The following is a 13178-nucleotide window of genomic DNA, read 5'->3' as shown; positions in this document are numbered from 1 at the left end:
TGCTCTTGGCCGTTTTACTACCTTCACATATAACGAGTTTGGCGTTACCAGGCGTGAATAATAAGCATACATAAGAATCATCACATTGAAGTAATATACAACATAACTTACGTCCACCTTGTAACGTTATGCTGATTTTAAAGTGACGTATTAGCCTTCCTCATTCGTGCTTCGCATATCATCGATTCCCGCGGTATATTGGATCTGCCAATAATTTTTCATGTGTATATCAGACAATCCTTGTGCATAGTTACATAGGGGATTGGCGTAAAGGCAAAGAAAGGCTGAAAAAGTACCATACCCATGTGTACACACATACATTAGCTGTTATATGTAAGAGAAAAGCGAATGTAGAGAATACTATCACACAGAAGTTTTTCTGACGTGAAGTGTTTGTACATAAAACTGTGTACATAATTGTGACTCAGACATAAGGAATATTGAGAACCTAAATATTCAAAACAATAGCCGCTAAAATAAAAAAATGATAATTATACAGGTAAGGGCCGCTTGCAAGTAACACCTGATAAAAAGATGAATCTGAGTTTTTAAGAGGAACGTGTGTATCTTCTTTTTGAAAACATAAATGAAGGAAGGTTTTTCAATTACTGTTATCACAATGGAATTCTCATTAAGGTAGTGGGAAATTAGGAAAGTTATATTTTGTGTACCGTAGTAAGTACGAAGCGTATTGTATTTGTAACATTCAAGTGCAAATCAGTAGCCGTCGCCAAGTAACGGTGACAACTCCTTTATTTATGTTTTATTTCAATAAAAACAAGCGGATCAACATTCAAGCTAATTGATTGATTGATATGTGGGGTTTAATGTCCCAAAACCACCTTATGATTATGAGAGACGCCGTAGTGGAGGGCTCCAGAAATTTCGACCACCTGGGGTTCTTTAACGTGCACCCAAATCTGAGCACACGGGCGTACAGCATTTCTGCCTCCATCGGAAATGCAGCCGCCACAGCCGGGATTCGAACCCGCGACCTGCGGGTCAGCAGGCGAGTAACTTAGCCACTAGACCACCGCGGCGTGGCACAATGAGGCTGATGTGCCTTAAACTATGGCTGTGGTACCACTGGTAAAACTTTCTCAAAATGTCAAATTGGTTACATATAACTTCACACTTCAAGGTCATTGCTAATTTTTATATCGAATAATAATAACAATGACTAGCAGTTCATGCTTTCAAAAAAAAAGGGGGGGGGCGTGTGCGAACAAAAGGACAGGCGTTCAATTAATCATACAGCTCATTTTGTAATACATATAAGCAGCTGTAGTTAGTTCTTGTTGTTCCTCACATCCGAAAGCAATCGTGAAGGTGTGAATGTATTCTTCAGTCAAAAATCTGTCTTTTTAACCATACTGGTAATAAGTGGCGTAACGTGCTGGGTATACTAACTACTCGAGAAATATTTTTTCATATGTAATTTATATTCACAGACCAGTCTAAATATTCGTGAAAGAAGATACCAAAAAATTTAAGAGACGTAACATGTTAAATAGGCTGTCCCTCAATGCTAATATTTACGTTAGTGTATCTTTTGTTACGAGCTCTAAAAACATTTTTTTAGCATTCAGATTTACCCTGTTGGCCCTAAGCCAAGTAGATAGATTTTGTAACAATTCATTTGCTTTAAACTGAAGGTCATGAATATCTGGCCCAGAAAAGAATAGATTTGTGTCAATGAGATAGATAACTGTCAGGTGTTCGGGGCATGTATACTACGCCGTTTAGGTACATAATACACAAGAGTGCGCCAAGAATAAACTCTTGTCACTCTCCACGTGTAATTTTACCGAATTGAGATTTCACAATGTTAATGTTGGTGTCATCATATCGATCTCACATCGTTCACCGGCCATGGCAGGGCAGGAGCAAATTTACTGCTCAGGCTTTTCTTCGCCACCATATCTGCGGCGCGCAAGCATTGAAGATTGACCCGTGGCGTACATGCATGCAGCAGACGAGGCGCTGCGGTCCACCGACGAAGCTGTAGTCACCGCTCGCGTTCCTCCAGGCAAGTCTCCGCTAGGGGCGGCAGTGGATTAACGCTTGGCACCCGCTTGTCAGAGGGAGCCGTTGGTAGCAGCAGCCGTAGACGATGTTGGGTCTAGTTCGACAGGACTATCGGCTTCGTGATTGGGGTATCGTCATGGTGAGCTAGCTTTTCGGCGGTGAGATTTTTTTGATGAGGAACTCGTGGCGCCAAGCCTGACACTAGTCACGTGGTGATTGTTTTTCTAATCTACTAACGTCATTAGAAAATTGCATCGAAATGCAGCCTACCCTAGGGTTCATCTTCGTCGTCCCTATGTGCCCTGTTTCTGTACTCTCAACCATGTTAGGTGTTCTGGCTCCAGAAACTTCATCGACTATTTGTTATCTGCGTTTTCTCTCTCTATCTGCGTTTTCAATGGGTGGAATGCAAGTAGTGGGATTTACCCAAATTTTAATCGCCCAGACTCGTTTTGAATATAACGTGACTACATAACACATGACGACAATCGCCGTACCCCTGAACTGCTTGGAACCTAAAAAAACAAATCTGGTGGTTTTCCTTAGAACATCTAACAAAATCTGCGCATACACAAGTGAAAGTGATACCAAAGGAAAATATGTTTTGGTTACATTCCTGGTATTAACAACGCAGTTTTTTTATCGTCTTAGTGAGGAGCCGTTGCATTTTTGATGTGAAAAACTGAATATAGGACGTCCCGCGTATACAGTTTCGAAATGTTGAAATCATTACCAAGAACAAGGCAATTTTCCAACCCAATGCGCTGCACCAACTTTCAATAAGAATGCCAGTGTGGCTACTGATTGTGTTCTAGAAGAGGTTTTTAAAGCCCAAGCTTCTAGGCATCGTTTTCTATTGTTGGATCATCCGGTCATTTAGGCAATGTGTCGAGCTTTCAAAAGAACATACACGACCATTGCGAGATTGTCTTTTAGGATGCAATTGTTTGAGGCCCGCTTATCTTTTCTTTTTCTTGTTGGACGTCTAGAATTCGCCCTGCGTGTGTGGAGTGCATGCATTTTCCTTTTATGGTTTGTTCTAATCTGGGTTGCTCACCGTATAGTGTAAATTCAAAAACAAATATCGCGAGCTTAGATAAATTACTAAGTGCGTCATGGTCGAAGAACCTCCAAAAAGAGTGTTCGGTACATAAATATCCGAGAAACTTTTATTTGAATTTTCTTACCTCGTTCACTGATTAGGCACATTATCTTGAAACCGCACTTTCTGTAAACCAACCATAAAACACCAAACCAAGAGTGGTTGTAGACTCCCATACGCAATCAAGCGTTATTTTCAGCACACGTATGTATTCTGTAATTGCGGAGCTAGTCCGATGCTGTCAGCGAACTACACTGAAGAGTAGGAGAGGGTAGGAAGATAATAATGAAATAAAGACTGGTGAACAGCATAGTATGTGCACCCACAACAATGCGATACTATTTTGTTTGGGGTTAGGACACTGAAACACTTGGGCTTGATATAATAAAAGATTAAGGTTTTCAATGCGAAGCATTTCTTAGCGAACTTCTGCGACATTGATCATATCTATCTATCTATCTATCTATCTATCTATCTATCTATCTATCTATCTATCTATCTATCTATCTATCTATCTATCTATCTATCTATCTATCTATCTATCTAAATATCTATATATCTATCTAACTATCTATCTATCTATCTATCTATCTATCTATCTATCTATCTATCTATCTATCTCGCACCTTACGTTTGGGTGCTCTCGTGGTCTCGCGCTTAACTTGGCGTAAACCAAAATCAGCATGGGAGGGTAAGATAGCTTGACGAATATGAGGCGCTGTTCAAGTCATGGATAATGTTACTAATCCCGTTGCGTATGTCGTCAAACACTTCCCGCCAGACAGTGGAGCATACCCACGGGCGGCTATGTGCCACAGGTGATTGAGACTTTTTATCTACCCAGCAACGACGAGAACGCATTCGGGCAATTTTAATGCGTGAACCTTAAGCATTATCCGACATCGGTAGCGTCCATCCGGCGATGGCATAGAATAAATGTCTGTGTTAAGAAGAAAGAGACATAGTCAGTGTTGACCCTCCGACAAATGCAAATAATAAATTTCAGGGTCCCAGCAGGAATTGAACCCAAGCCTTGTGCGTGGCAGTCAAGCATTCTACTACGGAACTACGCCAGGTCTCAGAACTGCTTTTCAAATAGACGATAATCATCGTGAAACGTCGATAGTGGTTGCAATGCTGCCCACTCAATTTAATAAACATTACGTATGTACTCCTTTGATACTACCGTCATATCGGGTTAACGACAATTGTGGTTAGTTGCCATGCGCTGAAGTCGATTTATGTAGCAGTGTCGAGGGCCAGCATCTTCTTGAGCATCAACAATTCATATCAGCTTCTGGTGTTGCTAATAAGCATGTTCCAGTTGGCATCGTTGCACAAGTTCAAATAACTGGTTATATAAACATTTGCAACTCTTCCCCTTATGCCTGCGCGTGCAACATTTGTACATGTATTTAGCGTCATTTCACGACGTCTCTTAATAAAAAAAATTCAACACGGTCCCTTTCCCTACGCCGCTTCGCGTAACGGTAATTCCCAGATACGTGATATCGGACAAATTTTTAATCTTCATGTGGCGCACTATGAAGGACACAGAGCAAAGCGTCCTGTCGTCCCATTCTTTGTGATTGTGCTTCGTAGTGGGAAATAAGCGTCACCCTGCTTGTTCTCGCCCATTTTTGTGGTCACCCTTGTTATAAAAAAAGCAAAACATCCACAAGCTGATGGGTACTCGAGAGATCGTTACAGGTAGTGCTTCTTAAAGAACGGCTACGTTAGAACATGTTGGGTGGTCAATACGAAAAAGTTTATGCAAAGCAAGCACGGTTCGCACAATTTTAACGGGGTAGCTCGACCAAGCATATTCGTTGGTACTGCTTAAAGGTTACGCAGTGCACCTGTTAACTATGCATATTTTAGATGCTGGTTAAGCAACCAAAAACCGGTTATCAATTAAGAAAATGTACCATCGGGCAGAAAACTATTTCGATTTGATGTTTGCGAAGAAAGAAAAAAACTGGGGGCGATAATATTAAAATCAATATCTGCCATCTTCACGAAGTGATCGATGGCACGGGAGCTTGCTCAGAAATAATTTGGAGAACCCGTAAATCCACCATACAAGTAATCTGCTTTCATATAAAGACGTGACACGTTGTTATATGGGTGATCGTATGTACACCTATATATACACAAGACGTATATTTACATGTTAGTGAGAGTATAGAGAAGCATTACATTGCTGATCGAAGAACTTGGGGACGCATTTTTCTTTGAAGATTACAATTTTGTGATCAATGAAGTATGTGACGAGGGGATCTTGAATTAGAGGTTTCAGTTGAAAGTTGGAGAAAGCAAAGTCGATGCAGGTCCTGAATCCAGAATCTTATTATGTATTTCAGAAAGCTGTAACCCCCTTTTGAAACACTATCACAATGACCAAGATGACTTGAAGTAACAGGACACCTGTCTTGATGGTACATTTTCTATATTTCGTTTTGCACACTTCAGAAATATGCACCTGAAAGAGCTACCGCTACAGAGCTTGTTTCGTTAACATTCTTCGGTGCTGGTTGCCTCGCAGATTGTGATAAAAATTGGTATTGCTTGTAAGATAAAATAAGGAATTGATGCAATTATAGAAATAATGAAATGGCTAGTTCAGGCAAAATTTTAACGTGAGCCTTCTGCGTGGCAAGCAGGTGTTTCATCGTGGAGACACTTCAGTAATTAGACCGGCATATTTAATCAAAAAAAAATCTCCACAAGAATTTCATTTACTGGGATGAGCCTCCGGACGAATGTGAAATTCCGCGGCATAGTTTCACCAGATGCGAGAGCGTGTGGATTACGAAACTTGTCGGTGGTTTAATGCTGCGCATCACTGAAATGTGCAAATGCGGTGGTCCACTTGACTCCCTACAGAATGTTGTAATGGTTACTTCGCCAAATCGCAACGGGAAAACATACGCTGTAGTGAACACTACGAAACTTTACATCCTCAAAAGCTCTCATTGGGTTTAGCAGTTATACCAACTTTTGTTTCCCGTCTTGACTGAGGTCTTCAATTATAGTGCTCTTTTAATTTATGCACTCTCACGCGTCTCTTGCCTCACCGTATGCCTGAGAAGACACAGGTGTCCCGCAAATTCACACTCATGTTTCTGTTAATCCAAATTGAAAAAAGGGGGGGAAATCTGGGTCACTAGTCTTCACGAGGAGGAGCAAGTCAACTAGAGACTACATATTGTAATCTTATCTTATCATATCTTATCATAAAAGTGCCGCATGAAGTCGTTAAATGAAATATGGGGACTAAATATGCCTAATATTGTTAGTTAAATAAAATATTGCGATATGTTTTCGCAGCACACTGAGATCTTTAACCATCTTGGTCGAACATTTTTCTTCATTTTCATAAAACTCGACACTGATTATGTTTAAAACGCTCCTTGGTGTTGCTATTTTCACCAAGTTTGCAATCATCACATTTTTTGCAGTTTTACTAGGAAATAAATATACAATGTGGATGAAAAGCTTTTGCTGAATGAGCATGATACTTTTGTTAAATTTTATGGAAATATTTTGCCTTCAGCAGCCTTCGCGAAAAAGAGACTCTTGTATTGTAGGTCAGTAAGAAGCAGTTGCTCAAAAATCAATTATTGTCAACAAAAAATGTACTCTCGTTGATGTAAACCTAAATTCTTTTAGACCCACAGAACAAGTTGTGTGAACTTATAACAAATGGCTTCTGTTGGCCGAAATGCCCTGAATGTTCAGTGATAGGCCTAAAAATCAGTAAAATATGAAATTTTCAAGATCAGCTTTTTCCATCTGCTGATAAAAACCCTTTTTTTTTTAGAATTATTTGAGGATTTTTTTAAAAACAAATGTGGATTTCTCTTTTGTGAGAGAAATCCCCAGCACACATAAACATTCCGCAAAAAAAAAAAATCGTGACATTTCTTTGTCTGTACTCCTGTGATCACACAGAAGCAAGAATGCTTGAGGTCCACGCACTAATATTTAAGTCCACGTTTAAGAGCCTCACATGCTCAAAATGTTCGGAGCACTCAACTATTGCGCGCCTTGTAATCATACCGCGATTGCACGACGTTCTCCTTCAACAACAAATATCTATATCTTGAGCGTAAAGCTACGTTTTATTATTTTTCGTACTCAATTAATGTTGAATAGATCTGTCTGCACATGTCGTGCTATAATGATGTACGCCTTCTCCAGCAGTAATGCGATGCCTGTCTTGTTTCCTTCTTGATATCTCTGCTTGAATGGACTCCGGCTCCTTTTTAAGATGAACAATGTGATAACACTTTATTGACGCTGTTGAATGTAGCAGATAGCAGCGCTTCGACACGTTCTTGCTCTCGGCAGTTGAGCTGCTGTAGAGGTGGGTGCTGGTGGCTAGCAACGTAGAAGCCTTATTTGTAAGTGCCATTCTCTTAGCAAATTTGGCCTAACATAGAGAACTGTTATATTGTATGTCATCTTTCAAGTACTTTTACGTTGAATAGTTGTTGGTGAACGCTTCTCATAAGAATTATGTGTTTCACCGTTTATCGTAACCAACATTTCACGTAAATTCAGGCTTAGTACTGCAAATACATATGTTTTAATTGTTTGCAATACCCAAAAACTTCGTACTGTAGGATTAGTTGCAGTTGCACTTTCAGAAAAAAAAACACTACAATAAGTAAAGCTTCGTGAATTTTCTGACATTATTTCGTTCATTCTATGCATGGACAACGTAAATCAGATGAGAAACACATGTGGCAAACATAAAATTACCGTACAAAAGATACAAAATGACTAGTATGTTATTTGCGTAACACTCCTGAGCTCTTCAGCAATTTGATCCTACAACAATTTCAACTACACGTCTCGATGGCACTAGCAGTTATACATGTAACATTAGCTTGAAAACTTCAAGAAACCATGTCCTAATCGATATTTCTCAAGTACTTACTCGTTGTAGTGATGTAATAAATGATCACTCTACGATAAGCTAGCTGTCTAGGTCTACCAATAACAAATCTTTCTAAAATGCAAGAAAGCAGCAAACATGCGCGTGTAACCTTAGTTAGATGAGGAGTTCATACTGCATCAATTGTCTGACTGCCTTTAATGCTCGTTCATTACATTTACAGCACATGCGTACCTAAGTTAGTTTTACTACGCGCTTAAAAGCGGTGTCCCGCGACTTGTTTAGTGCAGTATATTCTGAAGCAGCCCTCAGTAAAAAATGTCCTAAATTATGTGTGACAGTCTGGACCGCGAAGTATGTAATTGATTCGCAAAGCAACGTAGACAGAATTTTCTCCCCAGATTCAAACATAAAACGTGTGCTCAACCTCCGCTTCAACTGAATATCACCGGCGTCACAAAGACAAAAGCTTCTGCAGCGGCGATATAATAAAGAACTTGCGAAATAACGCCTTGAAGTCCCACAAAAGTGCTTTAACGGTCCTTGATAGAGAAAATTAACGCTTCGGTTATTTACGAATATTGCTTTCATGTCCGTTTGAGTTACCAAGGCTTCCAATGTGAGGCACATAAAGTTAGAAGACGAATAACATTGCTATCGTTGCATCTCATTGTTGCACTTAAATTGCGCAGTCAATGTTAGGGGTGACCCTACAAGCGAGCTTGAAAACTTTGCATCGTATAACGTTTCAGAGTACTTCTTCTGTGTTTCTGGAAATAAAAACTAATTTAACTGCTTTGACTTCTGATGCCTTTAGCCTTACGTTAGTATTTTGATGTAAGAATGACCTACGCATCTGTATAGTGGAGTAGTAACACCTAGCTCAAATTGCTTTATCACAGTTTTGCAACCTCTGCATCAGCAGCATGAGTGAAAGCAATCAGCGCCTACTTTATTTTATTGTTGTTTATTTTTATTTATTTTATTTCTAAATTTGTGCAGCAATACAAGATTGTCGTGGTGATGATGGCATAAGGTGACGTTAGAAGAAATGTCACCTGACTAGGCCAAACTTTACACATTTAAAACCCGTTTTTTTTTAAACCAAACTACAGTACGACGTATCTTTATTCTCTCATGAACCGCCGCAAACTTAGCAACCACCATTAGAAACTAACAGGGCATCGAAAGTACTATCACTTAAAAAAAGCGTGATGCAATACAGGCGTGACATTTGCACTCCTTACTTAAATGTTATCTTATGTGCAGGAATTACGGTCATCACTACAATGGACGAAGAACTGTACAAGGACTTTGATGGACTGCCATTGTTAGACTTATACAACCAGCAATCGCTCCGCTCGGCAAAAAATTATAAACCTCGACGCGGAGACATTATTTTGGTTTCATATCCCAAGAGCGGCAGCAACTGGACACAGTTCATTATTTGGAACATTATGACAAGAGGCCAGCAACCTAAAGATATGATAGAACTGGGGCTGAGGTCTCCGTTTCTTGAAGTAACTGGGGCCACAGTGGTGGAAGACTCATGCAGGACAGGCCCCATAGCAACTCACTTTCCGTACAAAGTCTTTCCGCCGGTCGACCAGGCTAAGTACGTCTACGTGGCCCGGAATCCCTATGATTGTGCCGTCTCCATGTACCACTTCCTGAAAGGCCTGACTCCAAAGACATACATGGATGTTTCTTTCGACAAGTTTCTGCGCCTTTTTCTGTCAGGAAAGGTAATTTTTTCAGTTTGGCTTAATTCTTGAAGTATATAGACAGGCAGAGACATGAAGTTTTTCAATTCAACGCAATATGCAGTCTTGTGTTCTGCGAACACAACTTGAAAACTGCCGGCCGCGAGATATAGCCATAGCACAAAGGAATGCTTTTTAATATTTAGTAACCTAACTAATTACTATTTTCTTGAATAAGTAAATGTGAAATCGTGAATTTCAAGAACACGAAAAAGCATACGAGTCAGGCACAACAAAATTTTGGTGTTGGCCTGAATTAATGTGAATAAAAATCGGCGGAAGAGTGCACGCGTTGAATTAAGTATAACATTCTTTAAATATTTTTGTAGTGAACATGAACTTTTGCCTGCTTTGCTTCGGCTTCCAATCAAAAGCAAAGTGCCTTACAAAACAGCCGAGTGGAGTTTGCCATAGCGATCAATGGTATAAAAATACTCACATATGATACAACGTAAGGCTGACAGCCTAAACATAGCCAAACATAGTGACACACATTATTTCTGAAAAAAAAAATATGTATAACGTTCTTTGGCATCTTGCTTTTTTATTTAGATTTTCTTTGCATGTGAATACGTTTCAATAGGTGTTTCAGCAGGGAAATAAGGCGTGGTTTATTCATAGTTTTCCTTTATTATTAACTCAGATTACTGTAAAGGCAGCTTTTGAAAGGCTGTGGCTATTTATTCAAAGAAAAATAACGTTTTATAACTAATCCTTCACAAAAACGTTCATGAATTTTGAGTAGTCAAAGGAATTATCGAGGTTTGTAAAGCTAAACAAGGCTGCGTGATCTAAGCAGAGCGTTCGTTAAGAACACAAAGAAATCAAAGTTCATATGGCCGTACAGTGAGAGTAGCCTTCACGTACAAAAGCAAAAAGCACTCAAAGAGATATATTCGTCATTGCATGCGCAGCATGAGTGGCTTACGAAGTCCGTGCCGTCCACTGCCTAGCATATTACATCTATAGTGCGAATGCTGTGGACATACGGTGGAAGTAGGTGTTATGCTGTGCACAAAATTCCCAATATTTCGGAAGGCTGAACGGCGCTTGCAGGCAGTCTTGTCGAGGAAACATTCTAAGGACATTATTTTACTTCTGAATTAAATGTTTAAGAATTTCACTTATTCACGTTGCGCAACATGAAAAGAAGTTACATTTGCATATGGGATATAATGTGCTGATTACTTCTGAGTTTCACAAATTTAGTGACGTGTATGCTTAAACAGTGATGCAACGTTTGCATTAGATATACACAACACCAGTGCGAAAGTTTAAAAACATGTGCAGCAGCTAGACCGGCGCAAAAAAAAAATCAAATACGGGTAATTGCGAGCACAATTTCATAAAACCAGTCGTATGCCAGCGTCATCAGCACCGGTGCATTATGGATGTGGCACAATGCCTGAACAGCACGTAACCTTATGTGCTCGTAGTCAAATTGCTGTGAAAGGCATAAGATGGGAAGTGATCTGTGATAAAAAGGGTAACAAATGAAGCGTGTCATTTGTGTTTCTACGTTTTCAGGCTTTTTATGGGGACTACTTCGACCATGTACTGCCCTGGTACGAACACCGCCACCAGCCCAACATACTGTTCATCACTTATGAACAGCTCAAGGCTGACACCAAAAGAATGGTTCTGAAGATCGCACATTTTCTTGGTCCGGAACATGCTGCCACTTGTAGGGATGATACTGTTGTTCAGAAAATACTGAGAAACTGCAGTATGGAGAGCATGAGGGCTATTTTAAAAGAGAACGTGAGCGCGCGATCGAAAAAGATTGCTGAGAATGTGTCAGAGAAGTACCTTCAGAGGCTTGACACGACTGAGAAGGCATCCGAGGGGAATGCAGAGATGCACGAAGGTGGTCAATTTGTTCGGAAAGGATTAGTGGGTGAGTGGAAAGAATACTTCACACATGAACAGATAGCTCGCACGAAGAAGTGGATCACTGAAAGGACTCAAGGAAGTGATGTTATGTCACTTTGGGATGACCTGCGTCTGCCATAAGGGATCACCCATGGAAAGCATAGAACGAGGAAAGCCAATGTAGCATGAACACAGTAATTGCCTAATTCAGTGAACACTTCAGGGTGAATAGGTTGCCCTAACGCGAACAAAATAATGGCGGCATCACGAGAAAAGAAATTAATTGAAGACACAACATTTTCACGTGAAAAAGAAGAATACAACTTTATTTTCAGGACAGCGGTAGAAAATTCGTAGTCAGAAGCACGTTGGACGGGGCTCCAAGCGCAGAATAATGGTTCATTGCGCTTTTTTCTACCCAAGTTACAGCCTTATCGCTCTCATGCAGCCTCGGTATGCATGAAATAACTTTCTCGAATTCCAGTTTATTTCGTTCTACGCAAACTGTTTACGCTACCACTTTGATTGATTGATTGATTGATATGTGGGGTTTAACGTCCCAAAACCACCATATGATTATGAGAGACGCCGTAGTGGAGGGCTCCGGAAATTTCGACCACCTGGGGTTCTTTAACGTGCGCCCAAATCTGAGCACACGGGCCTACAACATTTCCGCCTCCATCGGAAATGCAGCCGCCGCAGCAGGGATTCGAACCCGCGCCCTGCGGGTCAGCAGCCCAGTACCTTAGCCACTAGACCACCGCGGTGGATTACGCTACCACTTGGTAGAATAGAAGTTCCCATATATTTACCCTATTTACTGAACACAAATTTTAGCATTGCATTAAACTCACTGAAGCCATACCCCAGAGCAAGTTTCTATTACTTTCGTATGTATTACATTATAACTTGCGCGATGCGTTTAAGTATATATACCGCGGTTTCTCCCATCTCTCACACATTATGAATTGTGCTGTAGTGTGCAGACAAATATTATCAAAATTAAACAATTCATATATAACTAATCAATGAGCGACTCTTAGCATATGCTTTCATGAAAGAATGATGTGTACTTATTATAACCAAACTTATCACCGTTACAATTCCAATAAAACTATCAACCAATCAAGCATGACTGTATGTATTTTTGTCACGACGATGTTGCATTTCGCGCTAAATTGCTAGCTTTAGGTTGCCCGCAAATACATCATCATGTTGAGATGTAACGCACCGATAACTGCAAAAGAATGGCTACATGTTTTCTTTAGTATAAAACACATACGTTTTACCCTGAACGAATATGTCTTACTCAACGTGCTTTTTCATGAAATACGCCACTTTACATTGCTGGAAGAATTGTGAAATTTCTTTTAAAGCAAGGTTGTCAAAGTATATATACCAGAACAACTTAAAATGACAGCAGAGCTAAAAGTCGAAGCAGTGGGAGCTCCAGCACCCGCTATGTTGCGGAATAATCTTTTGGTTATTTTTTTTAAGAAAGTATAACAAC

At 40.1% G+C, this 13178-nt stretch overlaps 1 protein-coding gene across 1 annotated transcript; it reads left to right on the top strand.

Moving 5' to 3' along the window:
• Window positions 1-7458: 7458 nt before the first annotated feature.
• Window positions 7459-12797, top strand: LOC142790182 (amine sulfotransferase-like). Its single transcript, XM_075885180.1, has 3 exons — window positions 7459-7536; window positions 9303-9778; window positions 11324-12797. Exons 2-3 carry the CDS (start codon window positions 9323-9325, stop codon window positions 11807-11809), a joined length of 942 nt encoding a protein of 313 aa, XP_075741295.1. The 5' UTR covers window positions 7459-7536; window positions 9303-9322; the 3' UTR covers window positions 11810-12797.
• Window positions 12798-13178: the final 381 nt, after the last annotated feature.

The sequence above is a fragment of the Rhipicephalus microplus genome, unplaced genomic scaffold (assembly GCF_043290135.1).
Source record: "Rhipicephalus microplus isolate Deutch F79 unplaced genomic scaffold, USDA_Rmic scaffold_75, whole genome shotgun sequence".
NCBI lineage: Eukaryota > Metazoa > Arthropoda > Arachnida > Ixodida > Ixodidae > Rhipicephalus > Rhipicephalus microplus.
Note: the sequence above shows the minus strand (reverse complement) of the source record. Positions and strands in the feature narration are given on the sequence as shown.

What these genes read in the sequence shown, in the direction of transcription:
- LOC142790182 (XM_075885180.1), top strand. Translation starts at nt 9,323, where the DNA reads ATGGACGAAGAACTGTACAAGGACTTTGATGGACTGCCATTGTTAGAC. An exon ending in GCCTTTTTCTGTCAGGAAAG is followed by an intron (nt 9,779 to 11,323) that starts GTAATTTTTTCA and finishes CTACGTTTTCAG; the next exon opens with GCTTTTTATGGGGACTACTT.